Here is a 27,067-nt window from a genome sequence, read left to right as displayed (position 1 = left end):
TAGCCGGATAAGGCCTACTTATCTGGCCATCTAGCGCTAAACATACTTTGAATATCAGCCTAAATATTGTTTAAGTGACCATATATGACTTGGAAGCTTCAAGATATAAGATACTGTACATGGGTGCTGTTAAAATTGGATTAGGGATTCTAGCCAGCAGGGAAGGTATGGAAATGTTTAATTCATTTTATGAGCTTGCACACATTTCCTTAAGTGTATTGCTAGAGAAGAGATTATAATGATTTTGCATAGATATCACATACTTTCTTTAACTGAATTTATGACATGTTTGCTATGAAACTAAAATATGCACATAATTCAGAGTTTATTTGAGGGAAGAAGTAGAGAATGGAGTTTGGGGTTTTTTTTTTTTTTATATTAACTTGATAACAATATCTTGCCACATGAAAGCATCTTTCCAGCTGTCAAAAATGTAGAGCCAGCCATGGATTCATGTGACTCTTGAGACCAGCATAATTAGAAACTTTGTACTCTAATAAGAGCCACTGCTAGTTTAAAAACCATTCTAGGATTCCTTCGGCTGCACTAGACAGAGGCATCAAGTTGCCAAACCCGTTTATGAGGGACTTTGAAACATTTGGCATAGTAAGAAACACATGATGACAGTACAATGAAATGCATTGTGCCACTACCTTTATTATTTTCCTGCACAGGGCAGAAAAATATATATTTAAGCCAAAAATATGAGGCCAGCCCTGCAGGCCAATTTTTGCATCAAAATCTCAATGTATTTTCTAAATAGCCAATTACTAGAGAGATATAATCAATTTCTTTAAAGCTACAAGTTTTATACTCCTTTCCCTCCTTCTCTCCCATACAGATATGCATAAATGTATAGTGATTCTGGTGGGAAGGGGCATATTAGAAAGAGGCAAATATAATAAGTTGTGTCTGAATGCTAATTTACAAGAATATACTACATGATGAGGTGCTTGATACTCTCTGTAGCAATGAAACATAACATTCGTAATAATGACTACAGGATCTAAAAATTAGTGCAAATAAATGCCATCATTTAGCATTTCAAATTAGAAACTGGTTTCAAATGCATTCCAAGATATTTGAAGACAACTGATTTTCTCATTTTAGAACCAAAAAAAATAAATTCCAAGCTCATGGATGAGAAAGCTGAATGAGGTTTCCACTAGAAATTGTCTTGGACAGCGTTTCTACTTAAGATAGTAGGTGTTCCTTATTGCAGACGATCCGCTCTGTTCGTTAGCTCTATCCAGATACCGTTCTCTGGACGGAGAATCAGATCAACTGATATTTGTATTTCTTCTCGATTCTGTTTTGCTTCCACCCAGAAATGTCTCAGGATGGCAGATAAAACAACCTGTTCTTCCATCTTTGCAAACCGCTGGCCTGAAAATGACATTAAAACAAAACAAAGCAATTTGTAGGCAAAACAAAACTGCTCATTATAGCCAAGATAAAGCATCATCAAGTACTCAAAATAATGAAAGCAATACAGACACATCTCTGACGTCCAAATCCTAGCTAATGAGAGATGAGTCTATTTTTCTAAGGGACTGAAATTTTGGATACTTTTCAATGTGTAAACTCTATTTAAATAACTTACAAAGAACTATGCTTGGTCCCATATATATTGCATATATGGGGCCATGTAGAAGTATGCTTATATATTATAATTTGTATATATTCATCTGCCGACAGTAAATACATGTATATTTTCTAGGAAACATGTGCACGTAAATTTACTATTTGCGTAAATGTTTATGTGAACTCATAAGCGCGTGCATTTTCACACAATTTTGACTGCATGTGTGCATGTCTTTATGCTTGCACATAAACTTCCGACTCTTCTGAAGCGGCCTCTTTCCAAGATGGCCTCCTGGGTAACGGTGCCGGATTTCACCACCAGCAAAATGTCAAGGCTAGCATCTCTGGTAGTGAGAGATGAGTTTCTGCTTCTCTCGATCTAGGAGGGTTCAGCAAAATAATCTCAAACTGAGACAGGCTTGCAGGAACCTCCAGGCCGAATTCAATCAGGGAGCCTCATACCCAAGGTGTGTGTGTGGGGTGGGGGGTGGGTGTTAGTGATAGATTAAGGGTCAATTAGGGATTAGAGGCATGGATAAGGTGTATTAGTAACTGGCTGGGGCAATTGGGAGTTGGGGTGTGGGTAGGAGTTGTAGGGGTGGGTTGGGGCAATTGGAGATTTATTTTATTTATTATTTATTTAAAGTTTTTTTCTAGACTGACATTCATTGGGTACATCACATACATTCATTGGGTACATCACATACATTGGGTACATCACATACATTCATTGGGTACATCGGTTTACATGTAGCATAAAAGCAGCGTAAGAGCTTTACAACAAACAGGTTGGAGGTGTTAGGGGAAATTGGGATGCGGAGAGATATGGAGGTGGGGACAAAAGGTGACAATTGTGGTCTTCAGGTAGGACAAGAGGCAATAGGAATATATGGATGCCAAAACTGTTTAATATTCATTAATAGCAATATACACAATGAGAGAATCTACTACAGAATACAATCATATCACATAGCACATCTTTTTATTAATGTAAAATCATGATTCTCACTAGACAGAGATAAAACTAACTAATCCCATTCACACCATTAAGATGAAGTTACATACATCCCATTCCCTCACAAAGGTTTTAAATCATTTCATTTAGGAACGCACTATGAACTGTATCCGTCCCGTTTCTTCCCAGGTACTGGCTTCATATTCACTCTTCAATATACACCGCGTCTTCTTCAACATACACTACGTCCAACAAAATAATCTTGTTTCACCCCCACTGGGGCTTCATCAGGGACTCATCAATACAGCAGGTATCATGACGTTTCTTATCTTCACAAAATTAACTCCCACACAGGGGTTGTCAAGACCCGGTCTAATGTAGAATCAACAAAAATGTTTCTCTCCCAAGACCGTTGTCTTGGGAGAGAAACATACACTTGGTGAAGAGACGTGAATTATAATCTGAAAGATATGAGTCGCGTTTAAATTGTTTGATTCTACATTAGACCGGGTCTTGACAACCCCTGTTTGGGAGTTAATTTTGTGAAGATAAGAAACGTCATGATACCCGCTGTATTGATGAGTCCCTGATGAAGCCCCGGTGGGGGTGAAACAAGATTATTTTGTTGGACGTAGTGTATGTTGAAGAAGACGCGGTGTATATTGAAGAGTGAATATGAAGCCAGTCCCTGGGAAGAAACGGGACGGATACAGTTCATAGTGCGTTCCTAAATGAAAAGATTTAAAACCTTTGTGAGGGAATGGGATGTATGTAACCTCATATATACCAAAGGAAGATGAGAAACATGTTTGTGATATTTATATAAAAATTGATTATGTACTTCCTTGTGTATTAGAGGAGAGTTGGGTTAGGATTAACATATTATGATACTGTGATACATTGTATTGTTCTATTTAGTATGTCACATTGTTGTTTGATGTTGATTTTTAATGGTGTGAATGGGATTAGTTAGTTTTATCTCTGTCTAGGGAGAATCATGATTTTATATTAATAAAAAGATGTGCTATGAGATATGATTGTATTCTGTAGTAGATTCTCTCATTGTGTACATTGCTATTTAAACTCGAGGGAACAAGTGAAAATATATCCCTAGTGTTGTATTTACCGTGTAATATTCATTAATGGCATGACATATGCACATGTGCATAGGCCTGAAAGACTTTAATAAAAGATTGGGGGAAAAGAGACAACAATACACAAAGGTCCTAAGAATACTAAGGGAACAAGTAAGGGAAATAACATCTTTAGAAACAAGGCTCTAGTTTTGCTGCTGACCCCAAATTCATAGCTGACCAGTGTCTCTGTTCCAGATAGAAGACAATTTGGCCAGCCTTATTTACAAACTTGTATCCCAAAGTTTTATAGTATCTGCGGTCCCAGATTCATCCCTATAAATCCAAAATGCACCAGAATGGAGATGTCCGAAAGACTGCGCTGGCTTGCTAAATCCTTCCTGAAACCAGGTACCTTGACTGTTCTAGGATTGCCGATATTCCAGTTTAATTTCTGGCCATGTGGCAGGACACCACATATAGCTGCCCACAGGGAGAGCAAAGAGCCATGAAACAGACTCAAGATTTCAAATGAAAAAATGGCCTACTTCCTGGGTCATGAGTAGCACTGTCATAAAGCAGTACTTGTGAACTCTCAGGGGTAGTACTGAACTCAAGAAGGTGTTGGATCCTACTCCTTTAATTCTTACCAGGGAAACTCAATGCCTCCCATCCAACAAGCACCTTTAGACTAGTAGAAGCATCCTAACACAAACCACCCAGATACAAAGGGGTAGATTTTAAAAAATACACGCGCATGTCCAAGTGTGCGCAGTTCCTAGCACACGCACATGGACAAGCTGATTTTATAACATGCGTGTGCTGGCAGCAGCCGCCACCGCCACCACCACTACCAGTATTTCCTGCAGCAGCACAATAGCCATTCCACCACCTCTTCCCCTCACAGGAGGTCTCAAGCCAATACACCAAGCCATTCCGCCTCTCTTCCCAGGAGGACCTCTTCTCCATTCTGTCCAAGAACCTTGGGATGCTGATCCTAAGGCTGCCCAGCTACCTGCCCCAGCCCAGAAGGCAAGGCCTCAGCCAGATATAGGCCACAAAGTGCTGATGATGGCAGAGGAACTTAGCGAGGTCAGAGTTGACTCCAGGAGGCTTATATAGGTGATGGACCAGCTCATCCAAGCTCAAGAGGGTTTCACAACAGCTTTGGAGCTTATGGCCATGAGGCTACCTATACAACCCCTAGCCCATTCAGGACCTGGTCTCCCAAGATCCTGGGCACTTTTTATTTTTTGTATATAATTTAGTTTCTAGTTTTTCTCATCCCTTTCCAAATTTTTATTTTCTTGAAAATAGTTTTTGTTTTATTATTATAATTCATATTTATATAATTTATTTTAGTTTACTTATTTCAAATTATTTATGAATCATTTTCCATATCAAACCTTCCAAACCAATTTACAACAAAATTTAAAACAAATATCAATCATAAATAAGTTTATTATTATTTACATTTCTGTGTAACCTTTGGTCTATGTCCACATCCAGTAAAGTCCCTTGCAGGACAAACTATTACAATCATTCTCTCACCCATACTTTGGCAAGCATGTAGCTAGCCATGAAGGTCTGTGCTGTAATTTCTAGCTTCCTTTAATCTACCCTTACAGCTGCCTATGTGTAACTTCTGGTTATTAGGGTGTGCAGTCTATACTCAGCTCCCCTGAATGATCTTCCTGTAAAGGACAATATACTTCAGAGTTATTAGTCATTTACCTCAGCATCTCAAAGAGCCAAAGAAGTGTGTGTATTTTAGCCATAAGCACAGGTAGAATCTACAGAGACAAACTTCTTGTATGCTTCCATTAAAAAGTTACTGCATGGGACAGTAGCAACAAGCATTAAGTGGGTATTACCAAATACAGCAAAACCTCCAGCAGAGAAGAGTCTAATATAGATGTGCAGGTGGAAGCTGCATTTACCTGACACAGTCTGCTGCAAGTTGTAACAAATAACCTCTATGTCCCAAAAGCTGCATATATCAATGAAAAGAAAAGCATTCTTTCTTATACTGCAGAGATGAAAGTCTACCTGGAATAATACAAGTGTCAGATGTATCTGTATCACCAAGCCAAATATTCTCCCTGCTCATCCTGGCTAACCTCCCTGGTAGAGCCAAGATTAGCTCCAGAAGATTTCCATTTGCCATCTGCAAATCCCTTCATTGATGTGCACACACTTATATCTCCGAAAGACTCATCTTTCAATGGTGATCGGCCTACAAGAAGACTGGTTTGCCCTGTTCTCTACAAGACATGCAAGATAATATCCTATTTGAGGGCTCTCACAAAAAGCTCCCAGCTGTGAGCAATCAGGGAATCTTTGCTATTTCCATTACCTTGTCCCCGCCATCCTCCACCACCACTTGTAATCAGAAGGGACCTTCACACTACATTATTTGCAGTCAGTCTTCAGAGCTTGGCTATCAGCCAGAACTATAATTTTCCTTAGCTGCTTCCCATCCAGATGTTAACCACACAACAAAGAGTTTGTAGGGCAAATGAACTACAGGCACCTAATAGAAACTCTGATATATTGTAACACATACAACACATATTTCCAAAGAGATAATTTGTTGGTGAATGGAGGTTTTGTTTCTTATTGATAAAATACAAGGTATAGGGGCAGATTTTCAAAGGGGTACGCGCATAAGATACGCGCATATCCCTCGAAAACCTGCCCCAAGTTCCCCCTGTGCACGCCGAGCCTATGTTGAATAGGCTCGGCGGCGCGCGCAAGCCCCGGGATGCATGTAAGTCTCGGGGCTTTCCTGGGGAGGGTGGGCGTGTTGCGGCGGCGCATCATTCAGGGGCGGGCCATGGGCGTGGTTCCGGCCCGGGGGCGTGGCAGAGGCCTCCGAAACTGCCCCCTGGCCGAGGAATCACGCGGCAGGCGCTCACGGCATAACTTGTCAAACAAAGGTGGGGGGGTTTAGATAGGGCTGGGGGGGTGGGTTAGGTAGGGGAAGGGAGGGGAAGGAAAGTTCCCTCCGAGGCCGCTCCGATTTTGGAGCAGCCTCGGAGGGAACGGAGGCAGGCTGTGCGGCTCAGCGCGCGCAGGCTGCCGATTTTGCACAGCCTTGCGCGTGCCAACCCTGGATTTTAAAGGATACATGCGGCTACGAGCGTATCTATTAAAATCCGGCGTACTCTTGTTTGCGCCTGGTGCGCGAACAAAAGTACGCGCGGGCGTACTTTTTAAAAATCTACCCCATAATGAATAAAAGCCAAGACCAAAATATAAAACATCTAGGCTTATGATGATAGGTTCATCATCCACAGATGCCTTGCTCTCCTAACACCCAAGATACATCTTCAGGACGTGGGAAAACTACAGACTCTACTTAAGCCAAGCCCGCACAGCAGCTCCTCGCCTCAGCAATGGATCTCCTGCTTGCAATACATGTTGCTATTTCTTGTGTTCCTGGTTCCTGTCTTCCAGCCTTGTCCTCCAACCACTCTGTCTTCTTTATTCGTTTTGTCAAGTATCTTTGTCCATCCTTGATTTGCCCCGCCAGATCTTGACCTTTGCTGGACTAGACCACATTTGCCTACTACCTGGATCTGACCTTTGCCTGGCCCTCACTACTCTTGCTCACAGCCTGCCCTGACATTGGTCCATCTCTGATACTTTTAGCCTGTTGCCTGCTCTGCTCTTGGTGTTTCTCTGGACTATCACCACCACCCTAGGGACCTGCCTAAGTCCTGCCAGCCACCAGAACCCAAGGGCTCAACCTGTGGAGGAGGCGGCTGGTAAAGATGAAGCTCCAGACTGTCCCACTACAGGGTGCATTTGCCAGCTGCCGGCGTAGGATTAAGGGTTCGCCCTTGAGGCTGCTTCAACTATGCCACAGCACTAAAGGCTCATACACCACTACTTTTCACAACAGGTTATGACCAAATTGAAACAAGTCTTAAATAAATATGTTTTAGTGTACACAATGGAAGCATTTGTAGGACATACAGCCATTTAAATAACAGAACTATTTTAAATAGTCTTACCCTTCAGACCAGTGAAAACGTAGACTTCATTTAAACATAGAAAGATAGAAATGATGGCAGAAAAGGACCAAATGGTCCTTCCAGTCTGCCCAGTAAGAATATGGTAGTATCTGCTGTGCTGTATAGATTACCCCATGCTTATCTGTTTCCCAGACCATGAAAGTCAGGGCTCTCGTTGGTTGCTGTTTGAATCCAATGCCCCATTATCCCCATGCTTATCAGTTTTCCACACTAGAGCCTTGTTTCTAAGGATGCTATTTCCCTTACTTGTTCCTTTAGTATTCTTAGGACCTTTGTGTATTGTCTCTTTTCCCCCAATCTTTTATTAAAGTCTTTCAGGTCTATACACATGTGCATATGTCATATCAGGTTGACCAATGGCATTGGTAGCCCCTGTGACATAGTAAGGGCAAAGGCTATCAACGTCATTTTGAATACTGGCAGCCGAGTGCAGGAGATCACTCCAGGACCCCCGCTGGACCACCAGTGACTTTTGGCAAGTCTTGGGTGGGGGGGGGGGTCAGGAGGGTGGGGTTTTTATTCATTAATGATATGTTGCTTTTGTGGGGGTTTGCCAAACGTTTCGTGGACCAATGAATGCAACGAATAGGGACCTATATGTTGCGGACTGCACACTCGTTCAAAACGAATGCACATCCCTAATGGTTCATGTACCCTCCCCAGATATCCTTGAATTTCTAAAAACCTTTCCTTCCCCTAGCCAATGTCTCATAATCCATCGACATTAAATACAACATGTCTGTGGACCACTGGGCGAAGCCAATGAACCAAAATACATTTTTTGGTGTACACCAAGAGAGCAATGTTTGAGTTGCATCAAAGTATCAGTCTTATTGGTTAAGGGTAATAACCGCAGAATTAGTAAGTTACCCCCATACTTGTTGCTTGTTTCCCCAGACTGTAAAAATTGTGCCCAAAGTTGATGAACAAATCCAATTCCCCTTTTCCCCCTGCTGTGGAAGCACAGAGCAATGATGGAGTTACATCAACAGTATCAAGGCTTATTGGTTAAGGGTAATAACCGTCGCATCATCAAGTTACTCCATACACTCTTTTCTTCATTTCCATCCTTTAGCTTTTAGGGATCCACAGTGTTTATACCATGCTCTTTTGAATTCTTTCATTGTTTTGGTTTTCACCACCCCTTCCGGAAGGGCATTTCAGGCATCCACTACCGCTCTACGTGAAGAAATATTTTCTGACATTGGTTCTGAGGCTTCCTCGTTGGAGTTTCATTTCGTGACCCCTAGTTTTACTGATTTCTTTCCAATGGAGAAGGTTTGTCGATTGTGTATCATTAAAACCTTTCAAGAATCTTAAGGTTTGTATCATATCACCCCTGCACCTCCTCTCTTCCAGGGTATACATATTCAGATCCTCCAATCTCTCCTAAGTGGAGAAGTATTGAATTCATAAAATCAATTTAAATCCAATGGTAACATTACCCCCAGATATTTAAAGGAGTCTCCGGCCCATCTCAAGGGCAAGTCAGTACCCCACATCTCCATTACATTACATTTGGATACAATACCAAGGCTTGTTTGTATTAAGTCTGCAGGTTTAATGACTGTTTGGAATATGTGCAGGGACACATGAATTTAGGATTGCTGCCTTTGCAGATATTTTAGTACATTTAAATAATCCTATTAGCTATTTCTCAAACTTGATAGGGGAATTCCCTTTTTTTTTTTTTTTTTTAAGCTCTTTCAGGGCTACAGTTCAATTTGGATACATCATATTTATTTAAATTCTGTATATTCCTGAACAAATGTACTCTACTTCCGACCCAACATGGCTTCAAAAAAGTACATAGCACTGAAACACTTTTAGCTACTCTGGTGGATAATATTCTTCATGGTTTCGATAAGGGAATCTCCTTTATCTTGATTCTTTTAGACATCTCTGCGGCTTTTGACTCAGTCGACCATAAGTTACTTCTCCATAGATTAGTTGAGATTGGTATAAATGGTAATGTTCTGAAATGGTTTCAGTCTTTTCTATCTAATCGCTCCTTCAAAGTATCATACAACAACAATACTTCGGATCTCTCGCCTCTCCCACTAGGTGTCCCTCAAGGTTCATCCCTTTCTCCCACCCTTTTCAACATTTACATGCTTCCATTATGTCACTATCTAAATAAATTAGGACTCTCATATTTCCTTTATGCGGATGATGTCCAAATTTTGTTACCCATCAAAGACAACATCCACAGTACATTGTCACAATGGGAACTATATCTCTATGATATCAATAATGTCTTATCTCAAATGGCACTTTCACTCAATCATAACAAAACAGAGTTCCTTCTTCTCTCCAAAAAGTTAACGCCTCCACCTATAGATCCATCAGTACTCTCAAATTATAGATTATCCACGTCAGTTAAGGACCTTGGAATTACCTTAGATAAAGAACTTAATTTCAAAGCCCACATCAAAAATCTAATTAAAGAAGGTTTCTATAAACTTCAAGTTCTAAGAAAATTGAAACCGTTACTACATCCTCCTGACTTTAGAACAGTACTACAAGCCTTAATTTTTGCAAAATTAGACTATTGCAACTCCATCTTAACAGGTTTGCCTGCTTCCACAATTAAGCCATTTCAACTGCTTCAAAATGCTGCTGCTAGATCCCTATCAAATTGCAGAAAATGTGAACACATCTCTCCAATTTTGCACCAATTACATTGGCTTCCCATCGCTTTTAGATCACAATATAAGATACTTATGCTTATTCATAAAGCATTGTACGATGATGACTCATCTTGGTTACAAAAACCACTTTATCATTGTATTTCTACTAGAAATCTTCGTTCTACAGACACTGGTTTACTCTCTATTCCCTACAGCAAAAAAATGCTCAAAACAGCTAATATAAATCGAGCCCCCTCTATAATTGGTCCTACTCTATGGAACTCACTTCCACCACCACTAAGGACTGAACCCTCCTCATCCACCTTTAGAAAAAACCTTAAAACATGGCTATTTATCAAAGCTTTCCCCCAATAAACTCGATAGATTTCTTCCCCTTATACACGGTTTTGTTCCTTTTATTATCGATGAGATACTGAATTTTGGTTTCATAATGTTAGCTTATTATCTTATATAGTTCTATGTTTAATTTATTGATAATTATTAGGGTTTGTTTTTGGTTTTTTTTTGGGGGGGGGGTTTCCCTTATTCCACAAGCTGTTTTTCAACTGTTATACTGTATCAGGTCTTCAATAATATTTGTTGACAATTTGTTTCAATGTAAACCGGTGTGATATTTTGAAATGAATGTCGGTATAAAAAAGCAAATAAATAAATAAATTAATTAATTAATTTTTAGGCCAGCAAATTTCCCAAACTCATGTTGGATTCACAGGACTTTGGCAAAGCAACCTCAGGATTACATAAAAAATTAAAACATAGGGCCTTATTTTCCAATATCGCATTGGTAACGCATTAGGGGGCGTTACCAATGCAAATGAGGCTTCTTTCGTGCAGTGGGGAAAAATCGCGTGCGGCGATGTTTTCGCCATTCACGAAAACATTAGCGCCGCACGCGATGTTTTCCCAGTGCACGATGATTCTTTCAGTCTTTTATCGCAGTGCACGATATTTGCCGGTTTCTTTTATCGCGGTGCACGATAGTCCCAGACAGCCTGTTTCAGGCTCCTGGGGGGAGGGGGGGGGAGAGAGAGAGAGAGAGAGAGAGAGAGAGAGAGAGAGATAGTCCCAGACAGCCTGAAACAGGCTGTCTGGGACTATCGTGGATGGCGGTAATCCTTTTCAGGCCCGTAACGCAGTCCATAATGCGAGGTTGGAGTTGTAGTTATTAGCCGCGATAGCAGCCGCGCTAACACTGCGGCTGTTTCGCCGCACACTATCCTTATCTTCCGATCACCATCAGGAGGCTTGGATGATATGTTGCTTATGAACGAAGTTCATAATTTTTACAATGACCACTCTAGATCTGGAATCCAGTTCTATTCTCGCACCCAAGCAATGGGCACATTCTATCTCCAAAGCGCCTTTCAGGTCTGAGAGATTCAGCACTTCCAGTATCCAGTTAAGCAGTGTAGTGCACAGATCTTTCTCCTCAACACATTTGGGAAGGCCCATGATTTGTAAGTTAGATCTTCTACATCTATTTTCAAGATCGTCCAATATACCAGTGTGCTCCTTAATGGCTTTTTCAAGAGCCACCATTTTAGATGACATCGCAAGAATGTCGTCTTCCACTATGGATACATGGCCCTCCACCTGCTCCATCCGGGGGTTGAATTCAGAAAGGGCCAAGTTTAACTCTGAAATTTGTACTGAAATCTGCAAAGCTTGTCGACTAAGACCGCACTAACCACCTCTTTAATCTTGGCGATCATCATTTCTGTGTGCAGGCGGCTCTCAGTGAGTATTTTACGGATGCCACCTTGGTCTCTATTCCCCGCGGCTTCTCCTTCTCTTTTCTACTTGCCTTAGGTGGCATCCCAGTAGGCGATTTTTGCATGAAGGTAGCAATTGACATGTGCTTAATTACTGAGGCTAATATCAGACTTCCTAAAGCTCTATAATAGCTGGATTGTTGATGATTGCAGGGACATGGTACCCCGAGCTGAGAGAGACATATCCTCCTCGGTTCACCACATTATGTGATCCCCTCTATGTGTTTTCATGTGCATTAGTTTTAACCAAATTTGTAAAATGCAATGAATAAGGGACAATTTGTTTCATTTGGGGGCCTCAAAATGAATTGAAGGGGTCCCCGAAATAAACAAATCCTATTCATTGCATTTGGTTAAACCTTCCCATTGAGCCTATGCCTAGGCCCAAGGCTTCGTATATTTTCTTTTTACCCTCTCAACTAACTGCCTTTCTATCTGATAAGGTGCCAACTATTTCATCTTCTTCTCCTATTGCCTTAGATTGAGCACTAGGGCTTAGCATAGGTTCTGTTGAAATTAAGTATGTTCCCCAATTAGCCAGTTTATTTCTTATTTGTGACATTTCTTGAGGTTGTGGTATGGTCCCTCCTCTTGTGGACTTGGATATAGAGACATCTCTTTATTTTGTTATCGTAAATTTCTTTTTTAAGATTATAAAGGAAAGTGATTTTTCATCTTTTTTTCCTGTTAAATATTTCTTCATAATTATGTATGTAATTCTTTGTCTCTTTGTTTTCAATTAAAGTGTATTTCTTGAATATATTTGGTAAAAATTGGATAAATAAAAAAGAAAAAAAAGAAAAAAAAATTCGTGGGGGAAAAACCGCTCGAAAACAAAATGAAAAAGGAATCACATTTTTTTTTTTATCATGGCACATCCCTATCTTGTATGCTCATCTGCCTAGGATGGCAGATTACAAATGAGAAAACATCAAAAACCGTCTGCGATAAGGAGAGAGAAAACTCTATGGCTGGCAGTGTGGACTGGAATAACTGGGTAGAATGGATGGAATAGTGGGTCTTATTCTGCCATCATCCACTATGTTATAGTAAAAGCATATTATTCAGGGACAATCAGAAAACTAATTCATTTGGTTTTGTATATACTTTTCACTCCAAGTTTTCAAACATCATGTTTATGAAATAACTCCTTTTTATGTTCTGAAAATTTTGGAATATTTCAGATATCATGACAACAATACTATTGTGTTAGATCACTGCTCTGCATTTCAAAACAAACAAATGTCACCCAGACAACACAGACATTTGGCTACAATGGCACCTACTGGTTAATTAAATTATCTTATTGGCCTGAATTTTTAAGGAGTTCTCCCAAAGCCACAGAATGGGAGGAAAGCTTTGATAAGAAGACATCTAGTCTGAGACACATACTACATACCAATGCAGTTCCGAGGTCCGGCAGAGAACGGAATGTATGCAAATGGATTCCGTCCACTGGAATTCTCAGAAAGGAATCGCTCAGGCCTGAATTCTTCAGGATCCATAAAATATTTAGGATCTCTGTGTAGTGCGTATGGAACGATGATTACATTCACTCCTTTTGGTACTTTAAATCCTCCTGCAAAATAAGAACCATCAGACTATTAATGAACAGGGGTGTGCAACTCTGGTCCTCCAGGTTGGGTTTTTAGGATATCCAGAGTGAATATTTATGAGATATGTTTGCATACATCTGGTCTATCTACATTTTATTTTTTACTTTTTATTTATAAGGTTAATAATAAACATTTAACAGGAAAAAAAGCATGTTCTTTCACAGAAATGTCCTCTTTCAAGAAAAGCAAAAATTCAACATAAATAGAACATTAGAATAATATTAAAAAAGTGAAACACAAGTCCACAAGATTAGAGGGAGAACAAAAAAACAAAATTAGGAAAACTACATCATATATGTAATCGTGCATCGCTAACCCCAGAAGCTACGCTAGACTCCGTAAATCTCGGAGGTAGGGCAGGGTCATAAAACACCTATGAGGCTCCATGAAATGTAACCAAAGAATTTACAGAAAGTTTCAAAAAGAAATCAGCTCCCAACCCGAGAACCGCCTACTTGAGACCCAAAAAAGCTTTCTGTTTATCTTGAGTTCATCTGCAGAGATCAGGAAAAACCCTGATCTTAGCATTATAGACTCAATCTCTCTATTTCAAAGAAAAGGCCTTCAGGGAATTATCTACATTTTATCATTGCCCCGAAAACCAGAGAGCTTGAAGGCCCTCAAGGACTGAATCTGTACTTTGCGAAGTACATACAAAAAAACATCTCTGATTTTGAGGTTTCAAATGTCCTGATGACATGAAAGAAGCTATATATTAATAGGCATTAGCATTAATGCTGTTAATTAATGCCCATATACAATGTTTGTGTTATCATTTCTGTCAGTTAACTGGTAGTAAGCTAACATGCATTCAAATAATCTAATTTTAACAAATACAGTATTCAAATTACATCAATTAGGTATTAATGATAGATGTGGACATGCAATAGGGCTTAGCACAACCTACTAAAACTACAGAAGGTAAAATATCTCAGCAGGTATAGTTAATTTTAACAACCTTACTACACCTGTTTTGACCCAAAACATGGCCTCTGTGTTGCTTTATCCTCTCTTCAGTACCCACAGAATAAGCAGGTGTACATTTATGCAGGTACTTTGTACGTCTGCACCTTCTAAGCAATTTTCAATGGGAAACTAGTTATGCAGGCACTTTGCAACGGCTCTCCCTTCCTCTAACTTTCTGCTGGCAAAGAGTGGGGAGTTCCAAGGGCAGAACAGAGCCTTGCTGTGTCTGCAGCCCCTCCCGTTTCCACTGCTGCTGCTGCAGGCTGCAGTGTAGGGGTCAGGAGGGAGGGAGGGAGGGGAACTGAAGAGAGCATGGCAGCTCTTGTTTCCTTCACCTCTGATCCAAACTGCTATGAGGCAAACTACAAGAGCGGCAGTTCAAGTTTGGCTTTTATAGCGCTGATTTTAAACTTAAGCCAGCAGCCATCCTGGCCAGATTAAAACAATAGAAAGGCTGCCTAAATACCAGCTAGTTGGCAATGCTCATGTTAATACATTATATTTTAAATCTGCTGTGAGTCGGTGTGGGCAAACCTGAGGAGAGGAGGGACAAAGGATTTATGATACAGACTTTCAAATACATGAAAGGTATTAATGATACACAAACATCAATCCTTTTCTGATAGAAAGGAAGCTGTAGAAGTAGGGATATGAAATGCCAACGAGGATGACTCAAGAAATGCATGGAATGCCCTCACATAAGAGGTGGTGAAGACAAGAATGGTAATGGAATTCAAAAGAGCATGGGATACACACTGTGGATCCCTAGAAGCTAGAGCATAGAAATGAAGACATGGGGAAACCTATGCTAACATTAAATATAACATTTCTGCATGGGGGTAACCTGCATGGAGCAGCAGTTACTACCCTTAACAGAATGCATGGGGGTAATCCTGCACGGAGCGGCAGTTACTACCCTTAACAGAATGCATGGGGGTAATCCTGTACGGAGCGGCAGTTACTACCCTTAACAGAATGCATGAGGGTAACCAGCATGGAGCGGCAGTTACTAACCTTAACAGAATGCATGGAAATGAAGACATGGGGAAACCTACGCTAACATTAAATATAACATTTCTGCATGGGGGTAACCTGCATGGAGCAGCAGTTACTATCCTTAACAGAATGCATGGTGTAAACCTGCATGGTGCGGCAGTTACTAACCGTAACAGAATGCATGGGGGTAATCCTGCACGGAGCGGCAGTTACTACCCTTAACAGAATGCATGGGGGTAACCTGCATGTAGCGGCAGTTACTAACCTTAACAAAATGCATGGAAATGAAGACATGGGGAAACATATGCTAACATTAAATATAACATTTCTGCATGGGGGTAACCTGCATGGAGCAGCAGTTACTATCCTTAACAGAATGCATGGTGTAAACCTGCATGGTGCGGCAGTTACTACCCTTAACAGAATGCATGGGGGTAACCTGCATGGAGCGGCAGTTACTACCCTTAACAGAATGCATGGGGGTAATCCTGCATGGAGCGGCAGTTACTACCCTTAACAGAATGCATGGGGGTAACCTGCATGGAGTGGCAGTTACTACCCTTAACAGAATGCATGGGGGTAATCCTGCATGGAGCGGCAGTTACTACCCTTAACAGAATGCATGGAGGTAACCTGCATGGAGCAGCAGTTACTACCCTTAACAGAATGCATGGGGGTAACCTGCATGGAGCGGCAGTTACCACCCTAAGCGACACGCCCCCCGACACGCCCACCAGGAAAGCCACGGGACTTACGCGCATCCCGGGGCTTTGCGCGCACCTGCAGTCTATGCAAGATAGGCTCGGCGCACGCAGGGGGGGGGGTTTGGGGTAGGTTTTCGGGGGTTACGCGCGTACCCTTTGAAAATCTACCCCTTCGTGCGCTAGTGCACTTCTCAGCTGCATCACTGCTGCAACCACATCTATGCCATTAAATGCCATTCTTGTTCCACCTCAACCTCTTATTTTTCAGATCTGTTAAACAGCTTACAGGAGACAGCTTGCAGGATAAGCCATACGATCAGATTTCCAAGAGTACTGTTAATATCTTTTTTTTTTTTTTGTATTTTTTGAACAATCAAAAGATTATACAAATGGCTCCACTTTACGCTGTCCATGCTATGGATCTTTCTGGCAGCCATATTGCAAAGCGCATGTGATTTGCGATATGCGCAACCACTTTTGACCCATATGCATTGCAGCCAGTTTTCAAAAGGGAAATCATGTGCATTCTTTCCTTTTAAATAACAGTGAGTGCAAACGGTACTCGCTAAAAGCAATCATGTATTTTGTACCTGCTCTTTATAGGGGTGGGAGCAGAAAGATACGTTGAGAATCCCATGTAGGCGTGCTGCTTTCTTCCGCCAACCTAAACACATCTATGCAAACACCTTTTTTTTAATCCAGCTAAACATACATTCAATCTTTTAGCCAAACAGAGGAGAGCAATTGTCTTCCAAGACATTTTATCCTGGCAAATGGCTCTGAAAATCAACCTCCTTATGTTTTATTAAGATGCCAGTCTGGATACAAAATGTTCACTTTGCAAGACAATTATTCTATTCACAGGACTTTCCCCAAAAATCACAAATAGCATAAGACTGAGAAACCCTCATGCTTAATTACTTTAAAATGGATCTATTGAGATGGTCCAAGGATTTGGAAATACTTACCAATTGAGCAGTCTTCATGTATAGCACGACCAAAGAAAGGAACAGAAGGGAATATCCGAAGAGTTTCCTTTATGACTGCATCAAGATATGGCAGCCTCTTTAAATCATCCATTGTGGCGGGACGGTCAGATTTACCTAACACGGAGGAAACAAGGAAGTCAAAGGGAGACATCTGTATAGACGTTTTAGCACTTTTTAATGATGCCCTGTTGAACATGATTTGACCCTCACCAGGTTCTGGTGATTTCCAGTCGTATACCATGTAGGACTATTCCCCAAACATTTGGACCCGATCAGTACAAGTTACTGTACCATCGGATGGATGGGTGGTCAGAGTGAATACTAAAGCACCCTATAATTAAATTATAAAGAAACAGTTACCCTAACAAGAGGCTGAACATAGACAGGTCACAAGTTTAACAACTAACCCATGAAATCAATGGTTTGGACTGAAAGACGACCTCTTTTCACTATATTTTATTTTTCTAGGTATTGTCTGCAGATTTGCATGAAGCCCATATTCAGTTGGCCATGACCAGACAAAGTTACCTGAGCAACGTTGTCTGGTTAACCTTATCCACATATTCAGAACCTGAATCTGTGCCGGCTGAATATCTTGTTTAAAGTTACCCCAGACAAAGCTGTTTGGATAACTTTCAGCCTGCTATCTGTCCAACTAGAATTGCCAAGGTAAATCTGTCCGGCCAGCTCTGAATATCAGCAGTGCCTGGACAAAGTAAAACTGTGTCCTGGAAGTGCCCCTTAGTGTCACCTCTTTTTGTCTGGGTGAAGTTTGTCCAGATAATGATTTGCACGGACAAAACATTTCGCCAGTGAGTAGAGGGGAAATTGAAACCATCTGGATTTTCTCTGGCTACCTCCAAAAATGAGCAGGACAAACCGCTGGATATGAATATCTTACGTAATTTATTTGGAAGCAGAAATACTAAAAGTGATAGGTAATGCAGTTGGCAACTAAAACAAACCAAATAATTAAAACCTCCCTTTTTCATTCAGCCTTGTATATCATTCTTCAGGAGGTGTTAGTATCTAAAAGGAGGATTTTAAAAGTCCAGCGCACACCGAAAACAGGAGAAGTGTGCACAAGCAGGGTTCGTGGTGTGGCCGGAGCAGGGGCATTTCAGGGCGTGGACAAGAAATACACGCATAATTAATTTACGTGCCTGGACACATGCCCAGATCCACTGCTGCATAATTTTACTTCTGCTATGGAGGAGACGTAACTTACAAAATAAAAGAAATTAGCTATTTCTGCTGGGTTTAAAGGGTCTGGGTTAACTGGAGGAAGTGCAGACTATCAAACCAGGGGATGTTTGTCGGACCTAGCTCTTAACCGGGCAAACTGGTGGACGAACTGGTGAAACTGGCAATGACATGCACACGCACTAGATATAAAATACCCTGAACCTACAGGGTAGAATTGGGATTTATGTGCCTAGGTACGCACTCACTTAAAATCGGGTGCATATGAAGGTGCACTCAAGGTATTTTATAACATGCGTGCAAGTTATTAAATCGCCGCGTATCTTGGTGCACAGCGATGCACACGCACCATGGTGTATTTTCGGTTTTGTACACACATTTACCCACACATAAAAGGGGCTGCCTAGAGGCATTGCGTGGCAGGGCCAGAAGGTACATGTCGAAGTTATTTTATAAGAGGTTTACAAGAATACATTAGGCAATGCCTGCTAACAGTCTAGTGCAATTGATAGCAGACTTGGTCTGCTTTTTTGGGAGTTCAGGGTGAAGTACTAGAAGGGTCTCGGTGAACTGGAGAAGGACTGGATGAACTGGCAGAGATACTGGCAAACTGGATTTCAAGTACATGCGTGTATTTTAAAAAATACCTGCTTCCATGTAGAAATCAGGGTTTGCACATACATATATTTTTTCCCATATAAAATATGCACTCCTAAGTTTATAAAATAGGTAGAGAAAGTACATGCTTTCAATCCATTGCAAATATTTGTGCATACTGAAACACGCACGTATTTTCAGAGCTGAATGATGCTATATTTTATAAACCGTATAGCAACCCATTGCATAGTTTATAAAATACTAGGATAAACCCTTGTGTACACTTACACACAAATAGATTTGAAAGTTACCCTCTGTATGTATTATACATTGTAAAAAATAGTTTGCAAATATTTGTTTCATGTTCAGAAAATGTATTTTGTTCTTGCTTTGAAAGAAAGTGATGTTAGTAATCAATGCTAGGGAGAGGGAGCTAGAGAACAGAGCTAGGGAGGTTATCTTGCAGGGAGATGGAGAACAGGGAGAGAGGCACAGAGGGATAGGTGATGGAGGGAGGATGAGAGGAGGGAAGAGGAATTGTAGAGAGGGAAGAGGAGGAATCCTGGATCAGGAGAGGAAGGCAGATGCACTCTTACACACTTCCACCCAATGACCCTTGTTTCACTCTCACGATGACCCTTGTTTGCACACACACACTCCAAACCACCTCTAATCCCCTCACTCATTCTCTACCATCTCTGATTCCCTCCCTTATTCCACAAACATCCCCACTGTTCCTTCCCTCCAACAACCTCGCCCTTACACCATAACCTTTTCCCAACCTACCCCACTTTCATCCCCACCTCCCCTCCGATCCCCTCACTAGCACCTCTCCCTCTCATCCGCATGTGCCGATCTGGGCTTCCTTAGACAAGAGCATAGCAGCTGCAATGCAGCACCTCAGGCTGCCTCCTCTTCCTGTGCAGCCCGGGGCCACTGTGCTTTGAACCTCAGGAGCCACCATAGTGCCACGTGGCTTAAAATGTGACACTCTGGCAGGGGGCTGCACAGGCAGAAGTAAGGGCAGGAAAGGTGCGTCAGTCACCGTTGCCGCTACTGCTTAATGTCCTAACCTCCTGGTCTCCCATGGCAAATCCACAAAGAAGAAATTCTGCAGGAAGGGCTGGATTTTACTGCCCTTCCCATGGCTGTGGAATCATGGAAGACTAGGGACCCTGCAAACTGCCAGCATGTAAAGGGACCCCATCGGTTTGTGCTACCTAGGCACAGCAGACAGATAACCTGTGCTCTTTATTTACCATAAGAACACGCCATACTGGGTCAGACCAAGGGTCCATCAAGCCCAGCATCCTGTTTCCAACAGAGGCCAATCCAGGCCATAAGAACCTGGCAAGTACCCAAAAACTAAGTCTATCCCATGCTACTGTTGCTAGGAATAGCAGTGGTTATTATCTAAGTCAACTTAATTAATAGCAGGCAATGGACTTCTCCTCCAAGAACTTATCCAATCCTTTTTTAAACACAGCTATACTAACTGCACTAACCACATTCTCTGGCAACAAATTCCAGAGTTTAATTGTGCGTTGAGTAAAAAAGAACTTTCTCTGATTAGTTTTAAATGTGCCCCATGCTAACTTCATGGAGTGCCCCCTAGTCTATTATCCGAAAGAGTAAATAACCGATTCACATCTACCCATTCTAGACCTCTCATGATTTTAAACACCTCTATCATATCCCCCCTCAGCTGTCTCTTCTCCAAGCTGAAAAGTCCTAACCTCTTTAGTCTTTCCTCAGAGGGGAGTTGTTCCATTCCCTTTATCATTTTGGTCGCCCTTCTCTGTACCTTCTCCATTGCAATTATATCTTTTTTGAGACAAGAAGGGTGAGAGGCCAAGAAGGATTTGAGTGAATCAAGCCTACTACATCTACACAACTCTGGTGAAAAAGTTAAAACTTACCAAAAACTTCATCCAATTCTTCATGAACTTTCGTTTGCACCTCGGGATGAGATCCCAGCAAGAAGAGAACCCAGTTCATAGCAGCAGCTGTTGTGTCATGTCCCTACAAATGCACACCAGATCATAAATTTATAAGTTTACATTAATTTACAGGCAGATGCAACTGCTGAAATGGAAATACTAACTTACACAGTAGTTAGGAAATCATAGGATCATTAATAAAATTGTATTTATTATTAGAAGAAAGACAGTTAACTTCTATTTTTCCAGCAGTTCTGTTTTATTCTTTACATAAGATCTTTCCATGTTATTCTATTACTTCTATATTCATTTGCAATTGCCTTTTATTTAGTATTTTTTTATTAAAGTTAATTTTCAGATTTCCCATAAACTAACTTTTCGATTAAGTAATTTTATCCTCCGAATCAACTGCCTTTATCAACTTGCTTCTTTTCTGTAGATATTGTCCTATTCAAATTTGGGAAAACCCTTGCTTTATTTTTGATACAAATACAGAAATGGGCTGACCAAAATAAATTAACTATTAAAATGTTTTGACATGCATAACTGCATAATAGCGTTATGGCTTTTTCGCATGTGTTAAGGTGTTTTCGCATGCGTTAAGCACCTTTAACACATGCAAAAAATGCCTTTAACGAGTGCGATTGCACCATAACATATGGTGCAATGCAAATCAGAAAAAGCAGAAGAGTTAGGGGCGGGAGTGGGTTGAGTTCACCGTTTTGTGAAGCCCTATCGCACGGCTTTAACGCAGATTTTAGCGACACCTTTTTCAGTAGCGATAAGCCGTGCGATAGGTTGCATTAAGGCTTTATCGCATGTTGAGATGTGTTCTCAAATGCCGGATTTAGTGTAGGGGTTAGGGGCCACTTTGACATTCAAAGTGAGACCTACGAACAGAACAGTGCTCTCTTGTGAAGATTTGATGACTCTCGGCGTGAGGAAACTCACCCAAAGATGAGATTTGTGCAATGTTCTCTCAACCTAGCTTGATGTTACCCAGGTAGAGAATCCATCATCTAGGTTGAGATCATCTTTGCACAAATCTCATCTTTGAGGGTGTTTCCTCACTCCGATGGCCCCTAACCCCTACACTAATACTTAAACCTCACCTCTAGTTACTAGATGGGCCTCCCATAGAGATATAAATACCTATCTAGTGTGAGGGCATTATGGCTAGGCTCGCTCTCCCCCCCCCCCCCCGCCCCCCAGTGGCCCTAATAGCTAGGCTAGCTCTCCAGGACCTTAAAACATGGTTGTATGTAGGAAATACAACAATTCTGGCACTTATCTTAAAGTGCAAAAAAGTTTTCACAATTTGCAGTAACTTAAGCGCTTTCCATAGGTATTAGTGCAAATTGCAATAAACTGCCTATTACCATAAAACACACCCTTTTTTTTCTATCTCATGCAATATTTAGTGCATTTTGATAAATCCAGGCCTTAGATTGCAAAGGTTTAAAGACAATCTGAAAACAGTGGTAGAACACAATACACATGCTTGAATGCAATGACATTTACTGTATTCATTGGTCTTACAATAGGTAAATACCTAGCTTATTGTTTGACTTGAGACATTTTTACATTAAATCTAATAACAATAAGGAAACTACATATGGATATTTAATTTTATAACAAATCACTTGTTACTGACTGTATGTAACATAAGGGGTACTACTCATACTTTGAAATCCTCGGTTTAGTGTGCAGCAGCGGTCAAAAAAGTAAACAGAATGTTAGGAAATATTAGGAAAGGAATGTGCCTTTGTATTGCTCCATGGTGAGGCCACACCTGGAGTACTGTATGCAGTTCTGTTTGCCACATCTCAAAAAGGATATAGTTGAATTGGGAAAAGGAGGTTCAGCAAAATGATAAAGGGGATGAAACAGTTCCCCTATGAGGAAAGACAAAAGAGGTTGGGACTGTTCAGCTTGGAGAAGAGATAGCCAAGGGGCTATATGATAGAAGTGTATAAAATCATGAGAGGACTAGAACAGGTAAATGTGAATTGGTTATTTACTCTTTCAGATAATAGAAGGACTAGGTGGCACTCCATGAAGTTAGAAAGTAGCACATTTAAAACAAATCAGAGAAAATTCTTTCACTCAATGCACAATTAAGCTCTGGAATTCATTGCCGGAGAATGTGGTTAGGGCAGTTAGCTTATCTGGTTTTAATAAAGGTTTGGATAAGTTGCTGGAGGAGAAGTCCATAAACTGCTATTAATCAAGCTGATGTAGGGAATAGCTACTGTTATTACTGGCATTAGTAGCATTGGATCTATTAAATGTTTGGATACTTGCCAGGTACTTGTAACCTGGATTGGCTGTTAGAAAGAGGTTGCTGGGCTTGATGGACCCTTAGTCTGACCCAGTATGGCAAGTTCTTATGTTCTTATATTGGGTTCCCATAAAATTTGTGGTTAATGGCTTTATATCATCATAGTAGCCCTCCTCATGTATAAATGCACTGTTTCTATTTGATAATTTTTTAAATTGTTAATTAAAAAAATGGATTTAACTCATGAAGCAACAGTGCCACAATCATCTGCAATAAGGAACTCTGCTTGACACGGTCTACGTTTCAAAATATATCTTCCTCAGGAACTTAAAATTTTCCAAGATGCTGAACCTTCCATGACATAGTTCTCTCTCTCTGTGTGAAGATGACAGCCAACTGATGCAGATGCTCTTAGCACACGTTCTCAATAAAATTGAACAGAAAGTATCCGCATGGAAAGAGACTGCGTAATTTGTACCCACTTTTTTGTGCAGGCGGCTGAGAGGGGAAAAATAGCACACGCAATTGTGATGTTAAGTACATGTGCTATATTCCTCTTCCAGGCTAAACACACACCTCTGGGGTTGCCTCCTCACAGCCTGGATAAAAGTACACATCTTACAGAAGACTACGTGTACTTTTAGCCAGCCAGAGAAGGGCAATAATTTAGACAAGGCATTTTAAGAGGGTAAATGGCTTTTAAAGTGGTTCTATATTTATTGATTAGTTATCAGATGGTCTGACATTGTTTGTGAAAACAGGAACTTTATTTTTCAGGAATTTTTGAAGTACTCTGCAGCTGAAACTTCAAAATGCTTGTATGAATATAAGTGGTAATTGAATTTGATGCTCTTTTGCACCTCTGGATGTTTACTGAGTGAGCAGCAACAACTGGAAAGTTTTGGCAAACTATTTTCTTTTGAATGTGTACATTGATTTGTCACCAGTTCTATGTATTTATTTATTAGGAGTTAACTCACGTCTTTTTATTGGTAGCACAGGGCAAGTTAAATTCAAATACAGTTAAGAATTTCCCTGCCCCAGAAGGGGGCATTTACTAAGCTGTTCTTAGCATGAACATGCAGTAAACATTTGCAAAGCAGTACAAATCTCAAGAGGTAATTTTCAAAGAGTTACACTTGTAACATATAGGCATGCAAGTAATCTGTATTCATGTGATCGCTATTTTATAAACTTCAAAAGTATACACATACTTTACTTTTTGCATGCACATATAGACGCATAAAAAAGGGGCAGTGTAGGGGCATTCTGGGGCGTGGCCAACAGTTATGCATGTAAGTTGCTATTTTAAAAGACATTTATGTGCACACATTTGCCAACTTACATAATTTTAAACCTGCTAGGCATTTGGCATAATTGATATCAGACTTGTTTATTGTGTTCTATTGGCTGGGTGGGAGATCTGGGTGAACTGAAGGGACTTCAGGCTGAAGAAACAGGAGGGTCTCAATGACCTGGAGAAGGACTGGGCAAACAGGTGCAGTAACTGGTAAACTGGTTAATTTCAATTATATGTTTTTAAATAACTGACTTGCGTTAATAAGGTTTTATGCAAATAAGTCATACTGTATTTTGAGCATAAAATATAAGAATGTATATTTTTAAAATAGGTAGGAAAAGTAAGCGCTTTCAATGCATTGCATATACTCGCGCATAGGTCCAAGAAAACAAACCGGTAACCGATCCAAGATGGCTGATAGCAAACACACAACAAGGTGGAATCGGTAAATGGACTTTATTGAATCTTGCCCGCCCGCGCGTAAGCATAAATACATGTGCATGTTCCAGGGTAAAGATATGCATATTTTATAATGCGTGAATATGTAACAGGTTATAAAATACAGTTGTAGATCTACACGTGGCAATACATACATATGCCATGCATGTAGTTTGAAATGTATCCTCACTATGTGGAGATAACTCATGTATTTGAAATATTGCACGTTATCTCCCCCCCACCTCCCAAAAAAATTACTTTTCCCCCAAACCTGAAAACCGCTTCATCTCTCACACCCAGTCCCTTACCGACCAAGCCCTGGTGATCCAGTTAGACCCAGAAAGACATCTAGGGCAATGACACTGGTTGGCCATGGTAAAACCTTTTCCCCATCATGTGATAGGGCAAAGGTTTAACATCAGCTGGCCAGCATCATGTTCAAAATGATAGAGCCAGGGCCTCAGCCCTAGAGAGCATTCTAGGCCAATTGACCACCAGGGCTTGCTAATTAAGGGCTGTGGGGGTTAAGAGGGTTCCAGGTCTAAGAGGGTGGATTTTTCCACAAAGGGGAGGGGGATTTGAGAAGGAGCAGGGCCTGTACCTGGAACACTCAGCTTTGCAAATTTTTGTTTTTATTTTGCCAACCATGGTGCCATGGTGGGGAGAGGAGGGATGAGATAATAGGCCTCTCAAATCCACCCAAGGGTTCTACTGTTTGAGCCATTTGGGCCCTAGATGGCAACCCCAGGATGTGGGGGGGGGGGGGGGCACCATTGCATGATGTCTTTTAGTATCAGCTAAGCTGTGGTATTTTACTGGCCACTGGGGAAAATATCTCAGGATTCTTTTATCTGTGGAACTTGGTACCACAGCTTAGTGCATCTTCTGGTGTTTTCCCCACTGGGAAAAATACCATGGCTTGGTAAATAGACCCTATAGGTTGTACCTGAGGCAATTAAAGTGACTTACCCAAGGTCACAGGGAGAGTCAGTGGGATTTGAAACTTGGTTTCCACAATTGTCAGCCTAGTGCATTAACCATTAAGCTACCCCTCCTCTCCACTAACAGTGATATCAGTATCGTGACATTAACATCAATGCTAAGAATAGTGTCAAAGAAGCCTCACTTATAAGATTAGTCTCCCTGTCACTTGCAGTTATTGAGGTGATCATGACTTCTTGCTACTGCCATTTCTAGTTGAGACCTAAAATTAAAAATAAGTATGGTCTCAAGGACAATATTACCAACACATGTTCCTGCTTTTCCCTGTTCACGTTTATGACAAAAGCAGCAGATAACACACTATTCTTTTCTTTGGTATCAGAACTGAAAAGTGTTTGTTCATAGTGTACATTTGAGGATTTCACTGCTATTTGATATATGTTCATAACTCTTGACTCTTATTTTTCTCACAGTGGCCATGTACAATTACTGAACCACATTATTATCACATTTACACATACTATTCCCTACTTTTCTAGTTCTATTGTTTGTTCTGGTTTTATCTTTATGTTCCTTGCTTTCTTTTTCATATCTTTCTTTCTGTCTCTCCTGCTGCAATCTCAATGCCCATTAAAGTGAGCGTCCATCTTACAAACATCTTTGATCCATGTTCTCTAACTATGAATCTCAAAACATACTGGGGGCTGGACAAAGTTTTCTGTGTCAGGTCAGTGAGGCCTGAGACACAGCAGAGAAGAGGAGGGCAAGGTCAGAGTCATACCAAATTCTTCAAGGACATCTATTCTTTATTGACATACACATTTCTAACATATTCCATATGTCTTTACAACAGTGCACATCAGTTGTTCAATTATTTTCCTTGGTGAACTTTACTTAACTGTACCTTCTTCAAGCATATTTGAGAGATTACAGTAAATCGTCTTCTTGCAATTGAAAATCATGATTATTTGCATATTTTACTCTTTCATACTGTACAACATAGAATATTTATTTATTTAT

At 40.7% G+C, this 27,067-nt stretch overlaps 1 protein-coding gene across 1 annotated transcript in view; it reads right to left on the bottom strand.

Moving 5' to 3' along the window:
* Positions 1–313: 313 nt before the first annotated feature.
* Positions 314–27,067, bottom strand: part of LOC115083033 (cytochrome P450 4V2) — a 144,960-nt gene continuing 118,206 nt past the window's right edge. The window contains exons 8-11 of the mRNA XM_029586945.1: positions 21,066–21,168; positions 17,326–17,460; positions 13,475–13,654; positions 314–1,386 (exon numbers count right to left, since the gene is read on the bottom strand). Coding sequence (XP_029442805.1) covers positions 1,214–1,386; positions 13,475–13,654; positions 17,326–17,460; positions 21,066–21,168 — 591 coding nt within the window. The 3' untranslated portion in view covers positions 314–1,213. The remainder of the gene's footprint in view (positions 1,387–13,474; positions 13,655–17,325; positions 17,461–21,065; positions 21,169–27,067) is intronic.

Source organism: Rhinatrema bivittatum, chromosome 1, assembly GCF_901001135.1.
Source record: "Rhinatrema bivittatum chromosome 1, aRhiBiv1.1, whole genome shotgun sequence".
NCBI classification, from domain to species: Eukaryota; Metazoa; Chordata; class Amphibia; order Gymnophiona; family Rhinatrematidae; genus Rhinatrema; species Rhinatrema bivittatum.
This window is presented reverse-complemented; position numbering and strand designations above follow the sequence as displayed.